Raw genomic sequence first — 17,021 nt, 5'->3', positions numbered from 1 at the left:
GATAGCTCTTTGGTCTTGGACATAGTGGAGTTTGGAGTGTGACTGTTTGAGGTTGTGGACAGGTGTCTTTTATACTTATAACAAGTTCAAACAGGTGCCATTAATACAGGTAACGAGTGGAGGACAGAGGCGCTTCTTAAAGAAGAAGTTACAGGTCTGTGAGAGACAGAAATCTTGCTTGTTTGTAGGTGACCAAATACTTATTTTCCACCATAATTTGCAAATAAATTCATTAAAAATCCTACAATGTTTTTCTCATTTTGTCTGTCATAGTTGAAGTGTACCTATGATGAAAATTATAGGCCTCTTTCATCATTTTAAGTGGGAGAACTTGCACAATTGGTGGCTGACTAAATACTTTTTTGCCCCAATGTATATGTAACATGTTGATAACATGGGTAGAAATTGTTTGACTCATGAAACCATCATATGAGTTACGAGACAACAAATATCAGATATGTGGTGTGTCTTTATTGGAGTTGACAGTGCATCTGTACACCTACTATAAGGTGAAATTACTTAGAAATGACGTCACAATGGGTTGTGAGGCCTATCCTGTATGGGCTCATTTGTAGGGACAGGCCACCAGAGGTCTCTTCACAGTCCCCAAGTCCAGAACAGACTACTGGAGGCTTACAGTACTACATATATCCATGACTACATGGAACTCTATTCCACATCAAGTAACTCATGCAAGCAGTAACATCTGATTTAAAAAACAGATACAAATACACCTTATGGAACAGGACTGTGAAGAGACACATACAGGCACAGACACACGCATACACACACACGATAACATACGCACTATACACACACACGTACACATCGATTTTGTGATGCAGATATGTGGTAGTAGAGTAGTGGCCTGAGGGCACACACTTAATGTGTTGTGAAATCTGTTGTGAAATGTAATGCAATGTTTTTAATTGTATATAACTGCCTTAATGTTGCTGGACCCCAGGAAGAGTAGCTGCTGCCTTGGGGATCCATAATAAATATAAATACACTCATTCCTTTCTATTGTGTAGGCCTACAGTAGACCTATGTCCATGTCACAATAACTATTCTATCAAGCTACAAATATCTGATAACTTCTGCTTTTAGATACTAAAATAGCTATATAATGGATGTTTATATGCATGGCAATTTAACTTGCTACAATGTGGCTGGTTATTGGAATGAGGATGAATTTATGCTCCCAGAACACAATTTTGTCAAACATACACAAATATGTTTTAGAATTAAAATTATAAAACTATTATTGGTAATATCATACTCTATGTCCAAATGTGAGGCATATAATCCACTAAAATTGGACTAGCAGGAGCAGAATGAGATGAGAGGTTATTTTGGCGATGGAGATTAAGGCAGGGGCTTTTTGTCATTTGTGCGAGACAAGCCATTCATTCATCCATCCAGTTCACAGCCAAAAAAAGGCTGGTCCCAGAAATTAGCAGTTTCAGCTCAGCAGCAAAGTCGTCGGGCTGTGAAGGCAGAGAGAAATTGACTAATTAGCAATGCGCACTAAAACTTGACGGTTCTCTCTATAACAGCGAGGGAAGACTCGGGTTTTCTCCCCCTTTCTCTTTTCTTTCTTCCATAGATGTTTGAAATCGCAGTCATTTACGCTCGACAGTTTTTACAATAGCCTTGAGCCATAATTTTGCGAGTCTCTCCAGCATCCATACCCCTGCATGGTCTCTCTCCACTGGCCATGCACGACCGTTTCTCTCCCCAACCGTGGATTTCCTATTACTCTCGTTACGACTCACTGAGCCCCAGGCCCAAGGATAATGATGTGTTGTTTCTTGGTAGCATAATTTGTCACACGTATATTTCTTCTTCTTCTTCTCTTGCAGAAAGCACAGCTCCCTCTCACACACTCACACACTTCTTGTTAATTCAGAAGAACAAATGATCAACGCCAACAAATAACCTGAAATAGTGACTTTATGAGTGAGAATCAATAATTATTCTGTGGCTCCGACCATAGACTTTTAAAGGAAAGGAACACATCTAAAGAAAAAGGAGAACAAAGAAAAATCAAGTGAGATTATTGGGAACCTGAAGCTTTTTACAAGCTCGTAATCAGGTAAGTTTGGCTTGATCTGAAGCAAACTGCTCACATCATTTAGTTGTGACAGGCGCTTTACAGAATGTGGCGACTACGAAACAAGGTAGTACAGGACGCTTATATCAAGTTTACAAACATTTTTCATGTAGTAAATGCATTTTTAGCGTTGTTTAACTACATACACATGTGCATGTTTCATTTATATTGTTGAATTGCTGCACTGAATGAATCATTTCCGATACTCATGTCTGAATAGTCGTAACTCAGGTAAAAGGGGAAAAAGCTTCCGCACCGAGCACAGTGATGTCGGCTGTGTGAGGGGACAAACTAATTGCTTTTGTATCACTCCGTGCGTGCATTTGTGGATGTGTAAATTTGATCATTGTGAGAGTGCAGCAAGATAAGAGGAGAACGATAAGTGTTAGCTGAATGCTGCATATTATCTTTGCATAGGGGTTGCCTTTCCCTTATTCAACAACTTAAATTGCGTTATCAAAGAGAAGGCGCTGCAGCATCTCCTCTCATAGTTTGTTTTGGCAATGCGCGTCAAACCGCAGCGTCAATTGAAATGATCTTGTCTTGAAATAATGCAAATAGCAATTGAATGGCACATTCTTGGGACAATAGGTTTTTATTTTCTCTTGTCTTCCGACATGAGCCAAAGCAACGTTGAAATGATAGCCAACCGGACCGAACTATATTGTTCATTGTAGAATAGTATCGGTGGGAGCAGCATGGTGGTTTACCGGTTCGATCGGATGCATATTCATTTAACTAACCATTATGATCGGTATAACGTGAAGGTATTAGAGACAATTCCCTCCTGACTGTGATGATGATATCATGTTATTTTATTCATAGATAAATGGTCTAGATGTAGGCTAAATGGCTTGCATGGTGTATTTGTTGCCTAGGTGAAGTCATGTCCAGATCGGGTGATAGAACATCCACCTTTGACCCTACACACAGTGACACCCTGCTGCACGGGCTCAACCTGCTATGGAGGAAACAGCTTTTCTGTGATGTGACTCTCACTGCCCAAGGACAGCAGTTCCACTGCCACAAAGCAGTGCTGGCGTCCTGCTCTCAGTATTTCAGGTGTCTCTTTTCCAGCAGTCATATGCTCAACAACGAGGGGACCAACAACAACAAGGACCAGGGGAGCAGTGGTACCCCGTCTTCCTCCCCCGATGACAAGCTGATGGCAAGCACCCGGTCCATCAACAACCTGGTCCTCCAAGGCTGCTCCTCCATCGGACTACGGCTAGTGCTGGAGTACCTGTACACTGCCAACGTCACTCTCTCTCTGGACACTGTGGAAGAGGTGCTCTCGGTCAGCAAGATCCTTAATGTCCCCCAGATCACCAAGCTCAGCGTGCAGTTCCTCAATGACCAGATCTCTGTACAAAACTACAAGCAGATCTGCAAGATCGCAGCACTGCACGGCTTGGACGAGACCAAGAAGCTGGCCAACAAGTACCTGGTGGAGGATGTGCTGCTTCTGAACTTTGAGGAGATGTGCGCCATGCTGGACGCTCTGCCGCCCCCGGTGGAGTCAGAGCTGGCCCTCTTCCAGATGTCTGTGCTGTGGCTGGAGCATGACCGGGAGACTCGCATGCACTACGCCCCGGACCTGATGAAGAGGCTGCGCTTCGCCCTCATTCCGGCCCCGGAGCTGGTGGAGAGGGTGCAGTCGGTTGACTTCATGAGGAGTGACCCAGTGTGCCAGAAACTGCTGATGGATGCCATGAACTACCACCTGATGCCCTTCAGACAGCACTGCAGGCAGACCACAGCCAGCAAGTGAGGATGTACACACACACACACACACACACACACACACACACACACACACACACACACACACACACACACACACACACACACACATAATGTTGGTAAAGATACTACCTTGTACACTTGGATATGGTTAGGGTTAGTGAGGATGCTTTAGAATGGTCTAATCTACCTTATTTTCCGTACCATCTCACACTATAAATGTGTTAACTCTCAGTACATTTTTTTAAAGTGCTGAAAAGATGGAGAAACATAACTTCAGTCAATAGGAAGATAGTTGAACAGTACATTCAGGCATTTCTTCCAAAATACGAGTTATCACATTATTCCCAAAAATATATAGGTCACTTATAATTAAACATAGACACACTTGTCAAACATATTACAGAAGAGCACATGAAAACTGCTATTGACATAACCTGGGTAGATATAACCTATAAATACATAACCGATACATTTTTGAATAGCTTGACAAGAGCAAGGAAACAATTAATGGATTATAGAGTTGTAGATCTGGGTGATCCATACCGAGAATGGCTGCTTTGTCTGCCTTACCTACAGTACAACCATGGCTTGTCATGGTGTGTTCGTCATGATCAGCATTTTCGAGACAGTTAATGGACAGGAGTTGCCAGGAAGATGATTGATTGTTGGTGCTTGAAGCTGCTGTTGTTGACAGCAAACACCTTAGTTAAAAACCTCTTGAAACACCGGAGTTTGTATTATAACTCTGAAATATTATGGAGCAATTTTGACTGTTACATTTGTTGAACATTATCTTCTTAATTCAGAAACAGTAGGCTTTATGATTGGAAAACTAATCTCACAGTATTGGAGAAAATAGAAATAAACAATTATCTTGCACTTGTGGTGTATAATGTATTTACCAGAGTAATTTATAATTTATAGCATGGTTCATTTCCTTATTTATTTCTCTCTATCTTTATGGAGCACACTACTGTTTCCCTATCTAATGGAAATCAAAGAAAAAGTTATGAGCAATGGAGAGGACCTGCATGTCCTGTAGCATGTTGCCATGCCTAGTAGTCTCCTTAGTGAGATGTCCATACATGGGTCCAAATGCAGCACGGATCTAGGATCTAAACTTCTCATATTAATATCACATGTCACTGTTTCTCTCCCCTCAATTCATCAGCATTATCTATGTCCAGTGGTCATTTGCATATGAGAATAACCCCAAAAAACACACGAGTGGGCCATTATCCAAATGGATGCACTGAGACGGTGGTCATTTAGTCATCAAAAATAGCAATGCAAATGTCTGGAATTAATGGCCAATGTTGTTAAAACGACTGTTACTTTGTGGTTAGTTGTTTAATTGCATTGAACTTCAATCAAAACAAGATGACTGAACTCAATGCACAGTAAAGTTTGTGGCTCGGCTATTTCACGAACAAATCCCCAGAACTCCGGAATATGTTGAACAATTGGTTCAGAACTGCCACATGGAGAGTCTTCACCAATGGAATAGCCATATTGATCTACTCTACTGTATATTGCCCAGTCATATCTGCGTCCCTGTATGACACCCTTTAGAAAAGTCTGATGACTTCACACCTAATTGAACAGATATCTTTAGGGGTTAAACCCCCTTTGGACAGAAAGCATATGAAAAGCAGGCAGGTTCATTTTTTCACATCAATTCAGAGACAAACAGTTGTGATGTTACAAAGTCTAGTTACTCTGTTATTACCATGTTATTAAATAGATACAGTGTTCTGGTTAATACACAATGCTGTTAAGATGTTACTACTGTGATCTACATAGCTCATATAGTGTTGGCCAATAAGGAAGTGTCTACATGATGGGGAACATTATTTTGTTATCTAAATCTTTCATATAGGATATGCTACAGTTCAATGACTTCCAACACAATGAAGTTGTAGTGATCAGTTGCAGTTGGCTTGGTGCTATAATGGAAAATCTTGTATTTTTGTTTGATGTTGGTGGTTGTTTTATTTAATCTATATCAGTTATGTAATCTTTGTGTTTCCTACCTCTTATCCCCACACTTCAAACCCCCTCCACCCCAACCCCAACCCCATCCAAACCCCAACCCCTCCACACCCACTTTACTCCAGGATTCGTTCCAATAAGAGGATGCTGTTGCTGGTGGGTGGCTTGCCTCCTGGACCTGATCGACTCCCCAGTAATCTGGTCCAGTACTATGATGACGAGAAGAAGACATGGAAGATCCTCACTAGTGAGTAGTAGCGCCGTCTTTTACCTGAAGCTTCTTCTGTTATAAGCGTCAAATTAATCAACATTCTATCAACGTCATATTTTACATTTTGTTGAACATCAATCGTTTTTTTTGGGATGATTTCACAAAAGGTCATACACAGTTTATGTCTCATTTTAACCAGATTTCAACCCACGAATCAACAATTTCAAGGGTTGGTTTATTTCAAGTTTAATGTTACGAGGCTTTACCTTTAGCACAAGTACATTTTCTGGTCAAATGAGGGAAGAAGGAAGAAGTTCCTCAAATTCCTAGAGGTAATGGTGTATTACTAGCACTTTTAGTACGTTTTTAATCAGAGCGTGACTTTACAGGCACACCACCATGGCATGGAGTTTTCCTTGTTTTTGCTGAAAGACGCATGGCCAGATTTATAGTCATCTAACGACATAGTGGCGTGTAGATTAACATTATAGAATGACATGTTACTGTCCAATATATTAAGATACAATATATTATTATTGAATATTGAGTATGCCAGACAGATAGTAGAGAGATAAAGAGAAAAGAAACATCCCTCCAAGCTAATAAAACCATTTTGGTTTTTGGACATGCATCGACAACTTGAAAAACCTTGCAAAGCTAAAAGCACATTTTGTGGATATTCTTTGCCCAATAACTTACAGATGTAGGATCTTAATTTGAGCCAGTTTGCTACAGCTTGAAAATAATCCTGCAGAAACAGGAAATATGAATTATTATGTGGATTATAATTAATGGACATTTTTGTAGGGGTTGACACGTTTCGTTAGGGAAGTGGAAATGAGGAACTTTAGAAGTCTTTTTAAACCTTGAATACACTGCAAGTTTGCATTTCCTGATGTGCAACAAAATAGTCAACAAAGTAGCCCTTTACACTCATACCCGTATACAGATTGAAAATGGAAGATTTGGGCACTGATAAAACGGCTCAATTGGAACGCAGTGGCTGTACAGTAACATACTATACATGATGTCAGAGCTCTGTCCTTGTGCTTCACAGCACTGTTTTGACTGACAGCTATTCTGAACTTGAGCACCTAGAGCGACAAGAAGTTGCCCCCATTGGGCAACTTTTCCTCATTATTTGATATCTGAGTGAGGGAAATGCTGTAAATTAAGAGGATTCAATGTATTTTGGAAGATGACTCATTGAGGATTATAATAAATACTGCTTTGATGTCACACATGCAAGCCAAACACCTGTGAGTCCAAATGTGCACTTGTCATACACAGTGTCAACGTTTATGATCATTATGTTCGATGTACAGTTATAAGATGACATGATGTTATACCCTGGGTTGTTCTGAACAGAATTAGCCTATTTTTGTTTATTGTGAAGAACATGTGTCGGGCCACACACACCTGAATGCACACGACTCCTTTCTATGCGCACCAAAATTACAATATGTTTCTCTGAAATGCCTTGTGGAGGCCTAACACTGTAATATCGTATTTTATAACTTAACTAGTCATATTGGCATTAGAAGAGGCTTTCAAATGATGTCCACCTGAACCAGCTAGAGATTTATAATGGACCGTTTTTGGATTGCGTGAACAAGAACAGTAGTTGTGTGATGGTGGAGATGCAGGGTTGTGTTCCAAACAAAACAACTACAAGTGTGCTTGCTCTAGTTCCTCAATGGCACAGCTAGGAGAGCTCAAAAAGCACCTCATAGTTGAAGACTGTTCTTTGAGTCATAAAAATGCATTGAAATGTCTTAGGAACTGTGAAAACTTTGGAGGGGTGTGTGTCCACTTTGGAGGGGTGTGGTGTAATAATTTCCCCATAATCTGCAAACTGTTCCCTTTCAATTGCTACCATAGTTATACATTTTCATATTTCTTCTATAAGAAACATTTCAATGTAGCCCTGTCCATATAGGCCAATTCCCACGAGTGTAAAGGGTTACGATCCTACATCTGTAATGCTTCTGCAAATACAAAGAACAAGCTTTCTATTACACTACTTGCCTCAAGATATAGTGTCCTATGCTCTCTCTCCCACCTGTCTATGTTGACCTTTTGAGAAACACCACTATATTCTTGCCAATTTCCAAAGGTCAAACAAGTGCTAATGGAAAACCTTATCTGTCCTTTGCATCATCATCATCTGTGTCCATATTGAGTTGTTGTCCTCTGGCCTGGCAGGGAGCATCTCTCACTAATGTGGCTCCATTCATACATATTACCCACTGGTCTACCTCCCTACTGTCATCTCCTAGACCCTGTACACTCTATTCTCCCAATACAATACAACTTTATTGTCCATTTGTCAGAACTGCTTTCAATCACTCCCATTCAACACACGAACAACACTTGTCTCACACATGCCCATAGTTATTTCTGGTCCTGGTCTGATATTGCCAGTGTCATGTACCATGATACCATTTCAACACATACCATCTGTAGCTAGACAGAATTGTAGCAGTGGTTCCAAATACTATGCACCTGTCTGCTGTCTGTCAACACTCAACAAGCTACATTTCTGCTCTGTTATCATCAGTGTTACATTAATGGTATTTTAACATTTCCTCTTGATTTTGTCAGCCATGTTACCAGAACAGGCATGCATACACAACGACTTTCAGCCTCATTGATATTTCAGTATTGACATTTTTCTCATTAAAGCTCATTGGTATAAAGTGTAACAACCAAAAGGTCAATGGGGATTTCCATTATTCAAAACTAAAAGTTAACACTCAAATGGTCCGTGTCCGTGTGGAAGGACAAAACTGCAAAATCATCCCCTTAACGTAACACATCGATAACCACCTGATGTAGCTGCTACACAATGGATGTGGAATAGAGGATGATTAACATTCAATCATAACTTTTCAATGAGGCGAAGCCTGAGAGGGATAGCGTTTGATTAAGACATTTATCAACACAATTTAGGGAGAGTCTGATCCCTCTTGTCGCGTCAGATCACTGCAGCTCGTCTGTTCTAGAAACTAGAGGAACTCTTGCTTGCCATCTAGTGTAACTATCGCACCGTGAAGAAGCAGGGAAGGGAAGGAAGACAAAGACATTGGCTCAGTTAAAGTAGTGACTCTGTCCACCGCTGCCTGATCCTACAGTACCTGAGCCAACCTGGCATTAACACCTCATGGCTTCAAAAATCCATCTTGATCTAAGCACAGTACTGAACAAAAGGATGCAATGTGGTGGGATGCAACACTAGCGATGTTAGATGGCTGTAGTAACGCAACGGTTGATTGGTGCAGATGCCGTGGAGTCGTTCAGTCGACCCCAACCAAGTGTGTTTCTATGCTGAGGTGTCTGACTCCCTCTAGTGAACCTGAGAGCTTACTGTAAAGCCAAGGCAAGGCCAATTCTAAGGGATTGGGTTTCTGCCACGTAGGGGTTTTACAGTTTCGGCTCCAGTGGTAAATATGGAACAGTTTAAATTTATTTTGATATCAACATCTATGAACATCATGATCCCTGATTCAGATACATCTTATCTCTTTTCAGGCTGTAATGTACAAGACTATCAGAATAGGAGTAAAACAAATAAATGAGCAAACTTGAACATAAGTTATGGACAGTAAATCCATCGTTCTGAGTCTATTTATCCTCAATACCATCTCATTTACCCTCAGTGGAGTGCAATGTTTTTTTTTACAGTATCAGATGTTGTTTACTAAGAGCAGAAATCACAACACAACAAAAATAACCACTCGTTCAAATCTCTTAACATCGACTAAATGATAACATTAAGGCATGTGAACGAAATCTACCACCTATACACCCTTTTGCCAGTGTGGTGCACTGAAGTCAGGGAGTAGAATCCACTGTTAGTCCTCCTATCTACCGTATCTGAGGCTCTCCACCTTCAATGGAAGACCTCTGCATGTCACACACCCTTATTGAAGATTAAGCTGTGTAAGTCAGTATCTGTCTGAGATAGACTCCCCTCTATGAGAGGAAGACCCCTGCATGTCAGCCAGCCACAGCTTTTGAAATTGCAGAGCTGAGGAGAGGAGAGGCCAATCGGAAAGAAATGAGATTCAAGGCTGTCTAATTTTACAGCAACTGCAATCCATCAGACTAGCGTGGAGGTGACGGTGGAAATGACGGATGGAGACAGACAGGTGGGCTTTACCATGCCACTGATTTACGCTCATAAGCCCACGCACGGTGCGGGCCTCTAGATTTATTGAGTGAACATGATCATGTTCATTATGACTGTCGCCTAAGACCGTTTCTCTCCGTCTCAACGGGGGTCACTTTAGCAGGGGAAGATGGAGTGGAGAGAGGGAGAGGGATAAGGAGGTTCACCTAGACACACAGTAAACAGGCAGGCAGACTTCACCACCACCGGGTGGTTGGGAGTGTTTGGCCTTCATGCAGTGTGTTGTCGAATGTGAAACAACACCAATTGTCTGAATACTGGATTAAAATAAATAGTTTTGATTCTTTTGGTTGATTTTGTGCTAGAGTTTGGAGTGCAAGTATCTTTGTTTGGAGTGCAAGTATCTTTGTTTGGAGTGCAAGTATCTTTGTTTGGAGTGCAAGTATCTTTGTTTGGAGTGCAAGTATCTTTGTTTGGAGTGCAAGTATCTTTGTTTGGAGTGTCTGGATGTCAAGTTGTGACATGGTGAGATGGTGACATGGTGAGGTAGAACCCAGGAGCAGAGAAGAGAACCAGACAAGGAACCCGTGCTTTAGGAAAAAATGTCAATACTTTACTGGAAAACGTTCAACAGAAGGTACAAAGTAAAACTGGGAAAACAACCAACACTAAGAGTGGAACTCACTCAGGAGACAACACACACAGCAAACAAATCAAGCTTCTGCAAAGGGTGACAGAAAACATACCTCTCTTAAAGTAAATAATAATTAGTAACAAAAACACCTGTGTCATTATAGTCTCTAGGGCGGCCTCTGGTGACAGGTGGAACCATGACTGTGTCCTGCCTCAGCCAGTTTCTGACATCCTCCACTGTTGTGTTGTGTCTTCCAGTAATGCCTTACAACAGTGCCCATCACTGTGTGGTGGAGGTGGAGAACTTCATACTACTGCTGGGTGGAGAGGACCAGTGGAACCCCAATGGTAACATCACTACTGATACTACTACTAATGCCAATACTTATACTAATACAAAAAAAAGTATTCATGTATATATAGTATTTAAATTCATAATTCACATTTTAGAAAGGAAGTGGCCATATGAACTGTTTATGGATCTTGATTCTGACATGTATTTTGCAGGAAAGCACAGCACTAATCATGTCAGCCGGTATGATCCACGATTTAACAGTTGGATACAACTTCCGCCTATGCAGGAAAGGTAAGTCAATGCAAACAAAATTGACAAAATAATGCAATACAAATAGATGTGGGAATTATTGTACTGATTATTAACACTGAATTATTGCAGGTTCTGAATGTTCTAACCATTCCATACAAATAGCTTAGTGGTTAGAGCAGTTATGGTCAGTAACTAAAGGTTGCTGATTCTAATACCTGAGCCGACAAGGTAAAGAAATCTACCAATGTGCCCTTGTGCAAGGCACTTAACCATCATTTGCTCCAGGGGCGCCTTACTACTATGGCTGATACTGTAAAACATCACATTTCACAGCACCTATCCTGTGTATGTGACAATAAAACATCTTTGTTTATTTTTATTTTTTTACATACAGAGGTTATACCTGAGTTGTAACTTTGTCCAACAAGGCATCCACCACCCACCCACACACACACACACACACTCACACACTATCCTGGTTGTTTTAATGATGTTGTCTGGTTGACACATCCTCCTCAGGAGAGCCAGTTTCTTTGCCTGCTGCCTGGATAAGCACCTGTATGTGATTGGTGGAAGGAACGAGTCAGGCTACCTCTCCAGTGTGGAATCCTACAACCTGGAGACTAACGAGTGGAACTACGTGTCCTCCCTGCCCCAGCCCCTAGCCGCACACGCTGGAGCAGTGCACAATGGGAAAATATATATCTCAGGTCAGACCTCACTCATTTTATTTAACCTTCATTTTAATAGGTTGTCCCATTGAGGTCAAAATACCTATTTTACAAGGGAGATCTCACAGATCATCTCAATGGAAATAAGTTCATATTGAAAATGCAAAGCTGAAAAATGACTAACTCAGACACAGTAAAAATGAACTGAAAAAATCTATTGATCTGGAGTATCGTGATTAGTGCAGGACCGCTAAATATCACCTATCAATGCATACATAGACTTGTTGATTTCCCTGCACACTTAGTCAGGATGTGTAAGAACCGACGCTGGAGATGAGAAGCAGGTACAGAGAGAGAACATTTAATATAGCACAGACATGGAACAGGGCAGGAACAGCATCAGAACTGGGGAACACAACGACATACGACAATCTATGCTGAAGCGGGGAACAGAGCTGGGGAACAGACAGATATAGGGGAGGTAAGCAGAGTGATGGGTCAATTGATCCTGATGTGTCCATTCATAGCTAATAATAACATATTTATGTGTGTGTCTGCTATACCACTACAGGTGGAGTCCATAATGGAGAATATGTTTCCTGGCTGTATTGCTACGACTCCATCATGGATGTGTGGGCCAGGAAACAGGATATGAACACAAAGAGAGCCATTCATGCCCTGGCTGGGATGAATGACCGCCTCTACACTATTGGGGGCAACCATCTGAAAGGTAAAGACTGGCATGTCTCAGCTACTCCATTTTTTGCACTTAGCCACATGAATGAATGTGGAGTAGAAGATGGAACCTCTGAATACTAGTATATTCTCTATATTCTCAGGGATGCTGTCCACTAATGCTCAATTGGATTCAATAGCTTGACCCATAAAACCATATGACCCCTCTAGCTTGTCCTCAGTTGAGCATTATTCTAGGAATATTGCAGTGTGGGAAATCACAATGAGGGTTCCTCATTGTGTTTCCTTTCTGCTGTGCTCAGGTTTCTCTCACCTGGACGTAATGCTGGTGGAGTGTTACGACCCCAAAGCGGACCAGTGGAACATCCTCCAGACACCAATCCTGGAGGGACGCAGTGGCCCCGGCTGTTGCATCCTAGACAACAGCATCTTCCTAGTGGGAGGATACAGCTGGAGCATGGTAAAGGCTAATCTCACTATCTTTATCCTACGTTAACGCTTATCCTAGGTTTAGTTGAATTGCTATACAGTATGTATGATTGTGTGTGAGTATAAAGTTGTATTTTCTTGTTTTAAAAGCACAATAGCTTAGGGTATGTAGGCCTACAGTATGGGTTTAGAAATACCAACAACCTGGTGGCTAGATTAGTTTCAGTCCTGATAGAGACGGCCATAGGCTGGACACCGTGAAATACCTTTAAATTACCTTGAAACACCTTTGAAAAACCTCATAGACACATGCCCATGTATGAATTAATATAATAACGATGTCTCAACTGCTGTGTTGCAGGGAGCCTACAAGTCTTCCACCATCTGCTTTAACCCAGAGAAGGGGACCTGGACAGAGCTGGAGGGAGAGGTGGCAGAGCCCTTAGCAGGCCCATCCTGCTCCACTGTCACATTGCCTGCCTGTCTGCCCTTCAACAAATAACACATCACTAGGTACGACAGAGTAGCAGGAGAAGTAGGTGAGGAAGAGAATGGGGAGATGGAGTGATGGTGGAAAGGACCATCGATAAACGAACAGTTGTTAACACATTTTGTCTTGAAGTACTCCAATCAGCCGATGGGATGTGTAGAAATTATTTTTTTACTGGTTTGACAAAAGAGCACTTTCGTTATTATTGCCTACTGAAGGTTCGAAAAAATAAGTTATCATGTATTTCCTGTATTTAAAACCCCATCTGTGTTGAACTTCTTCCAGACAATGGACACATTTCATATCAGATTTTTCTTTAATCGATAGTAAGTGTTTTTGGCTTATCTTGATATAACTAGCACGCATAGTGTTGAACTGAATTGTTATAGCTTTCAAAAATCCATTTGTATCTTGTTATTAGTAGGAGACATCAATCAAAAACAGAATGCAGTGCTGTTAAAAATAATTGCCACTGGAAACTGTCTGTCAACCAAATCACACTGAAACGGAACTCTGGTTAATACCCACTGGGCACAGAGGTCAGTTCAACGTCTACTTTTGATTTACATTTGGTTGAGTTGTCAACTAACTTTAATTCAACGTGAAATCAACACAAAATTTCACAATGTCATTGGATTTAGGGTTAAAAAAGTACGAAATAACCTTACGTTGATGACTTTTTGCTAATCTAATTCGTTTTCCACGTTAATTCAAAGTCATCACATTGATTTTTGGGGTTGAAATTACATGGAAACAACTTTGATTCGACCAGTTTGCCCAGTGGGTATGCTCATCTTTTAACAACCAAAATCATGATTCTGTGTACAGTATATTGTAAAGCAGATATACTAACAGTTGATCTGCTTGTTAGATCGTTGCCATACTGTACACGTGGCAAAGGAATCCTTCTCCCTTCAAGCTGCAAACAAGAACAATTTTTACATTCAAAATCTACTCTGATCTTTGTAAAAACGGCACTAATAACGGATATGATTATTTAAGGGTGGTACAATCAAATGATTATTATTTATTGCTAGCAATTGGTATACATAGGTACCAATGTTAACTGAGTGATAAGGTGGGTTTTCTGTTGTTTTGCGTTCAATGTTACCTGTTAATGTTTAACAGAGCCTATTTCCAGAGATCACAATTCCCCTCAAAAAGAGTATATCCCATTTAAGATAAGGATAAAGAAAACAGTGGTCCTTAATGCACTAATAGTGAACTTTAAAAACACTGTGTACAAGAATGGTTCACAAAACTAAAAGTTTGCTGAATTGTTGTTACCTTCAGTTATACTAAGTTCAGAAACATGATGAAAAGTGAATTCAACTGTCATGTATACATCCTACTCTTTTGTCTAAGTAAGTGTGCAAGGTCCACACTGAATATTGGGAACCTGTTGAAATACATATAGATAGGGTATGTTGATTTTCATTTTTGTAAATAATCGCTTGCAGTGGAAACATTTTTGTGCACTCAACCTGGGATTTATTCTCAAATCCTGTTATGTCCTTTGCATTTTAGAATATGAAAATAAAAAGGAAACTTGATGATTACAACAGTCTCTGAAGCTTGTTGCAGGTACTGCAAATACATCCAGTCAACAAACCCTCACTTTACATAGAACTTCCAGTATACAGTGCCTTGCAAAAGTATTCATCCTTGTCATACGGTGGGTGTAGCTGGTGCATGGAAGTCAGGCGCAGGAGAGCAGAGATGAGTGAACAAAGAAGCACTTTACTGAGGCAATAGTAAGAACAGAACGCAACCGCGTCACAAAAAGAGATGCCCAAAGAACAAGTGAGGCAGCACAAAGTACAACAACCAAGTACAAAGTACCGGCTGCCACAAATCCCCGGCACAACCCAGCCGGAAGCGTGCCAACCTAGACAATAAACAATACTCCACACAGACATGGAGGGAACAGAGGACTAAATACACATAATAATCATGAGGAGATGTAAACCAGGTGTGTGGAAAACAAGACAAAACAAATGGAAAAATGAAAGGTGGAGTGGCGATGGCTAGAAGACAGGTGACGTCGACCGCCGAACGCCGCCTGAACAAGGAGAGCGACCAACTTCGGCGGAAGTCGTGAAATTCCCCTTTGGCATTTTTCCTATTTTGTTGCAGTACAACCTGTAATTTAAATAGATTTTTATTTGGATTTCATGTAATGGACATACACAAAATAGTCCAAATTGGTGGAGTGAAATGGAAAAAATTACTTAAAATTACTACTATACTTAAAAAATAAATTAAAAATTCACCCCCCTTTGCTATGAAGCCCCTAAATAAGATCTGGTGCAACCAATTACCTTCAAAAGTCACATAATTAGTCAAATAAAGTCTAATTGTCACATGATCTGTCACATGATCTCAGTATATATACACCTGTTCTTAAAGGCCCCAGTCTGCAACACCACTAAGCAAGGGGCACCACCAAGCAAGCGGCACCATAAAGACCAAGGAGTTTTCCAAACAGGTCAGGGACAAAGTTGTGGAGATGCACAGATCAGGGTTGGGTTGTAAAAAAATATCAGAAACTTTGAACATCCCACGGAGCACCATTAAATCAATTATAAAAAAATGGATGAATATGGCACCACAACACCATCCCGAAAAATATGATGCTGCCACCACCATGCTGTGGGCATATTTTTCGTCAGGGACTGGGAAACTTGTCAGAATTGAAGGAATGATGGGTGGCACTAAATACAGGGAAATTCTTGAGGGAAACATGTTTCAATCTTCCAGAGATTTGAGACTAGGACAGAGGTTCACCTTCCAGCAGGACAATGACTCTAAGCATTTTACTAAAGCAACACTCGAGTGGTTTACGGGGAAACATTTAAATGTCTTGGAATGGCCTAGTCAAAGCCCAGACCTCAATCCAATTGAGAATCTGTGGTATGACTTAAAGATTGCTGTACACCAGCGGAACCCGTCCAACTTGAAGGAGCTGGAGCAGTTTAGCCTTGAAGAATGGGCAAAAATCCCAGTGGCTAGATGTACTAAGAGACATACCTCAAGAGACTTGCAGTAAATACTGTAAATACAGTGGGATTGTTTCACAATAAGAAATATTTTTTAAAGTCTTCAAAGTGGTAGGCATGTTGTGTAAATCAAATGACACAACCCCCCCAATAATCCTTTTTAATTCCAGGTTGTAAGGCAACAAAATAGGAAAAGTACCAAGGGGGTGAATACTTTCTCAAGCCGCTGTACAAGGGTGTTACCAGATCCATTTAAATCTATAGACAAGAAAGCTATTGAGACATTTCAATGTAACAACTCTCAAGTAGATTCAGTACTTCTCTCTCAGATCTATATATCTACAGGGGTGAAATATGCTATG

The 17,021-nt window shown here is 40.8% G+C and overlaps 1 protein-coding gene across 1 annotated transcript; it reads left to right on the top strand.

The window, feature by feature from the left end:
• The first annotated feature begins 2,987 nt into the window (after positions 1-2,987).
• LOC115113972 (kelch-like protein 14) lies at positions 2,988-15,170 on the top strand. Its single transcript, XM_029641905.2, has 8 exons — positions 2,988-3,880; positions 5,977-6,098; positions 11,086-11,175; positions 11,335-11,413; positions 11,894-12,084; positions 12,617-12,775; positions 13,044-13,201; positions 13,532-15,170. Exons 1-8 carry the CDS (start codon positions 3,000-3,002, stop codon positions 13,670-13,672), a joined length of 1,821 nt encoding a protein of 606 aa, XP_029497765.1. The 5' UTR covers positions 2,988-2,999; the 3' UTR covers positions 13,673-15,170.
• Positions 15,171-17,021: the final 1,851 nt, after the last annotated feature.

Source organism: Oncorhynchus nerka, linkage group LG9b (genome assembly GCF_034236695.1).
Source record: "Oncorhynchus nerka isolate Pitt River linkage group LG9b, Oner_Uvic_2.0, whole genome shotgun sequence".
In the NCBI taxonomy this organism is placed as follows: Eukaryota; Metazoa; Chordata; class Actinopteri; order Salmoniformes; family Salmonidae; genus Oncorhynchus; species Oncorhynchus nerka.
The sequence above is the reverse complement of the archived record's forward strand: the minus strand, read 5'-3'. Positions and strand labels throughout refer to the sequence as shown.

Coding starts and splice junctions, on each gene's coding strand:
- LOC115113972 (XM_029641905.2), top strand. CDS start 3,000: ATGTCCAGATCGGGTGATAGAACATCCACCTTTGACCCTACACACAGT. Junction 6,099..11,085: donor GACATGGAAGATCCTCACTA/GTGAGTAGTAGC, acceptor TGTGTCTTCCAG/TAATGCCTTACAACAGTGCC. Junction 12,776..13,043: donor TGGGGGCAACCATCTGAAAG/GTAAAGACTGGC, acceptor TGCTGTGCTCAG/GTTTCTCTCACCTGGACGTA.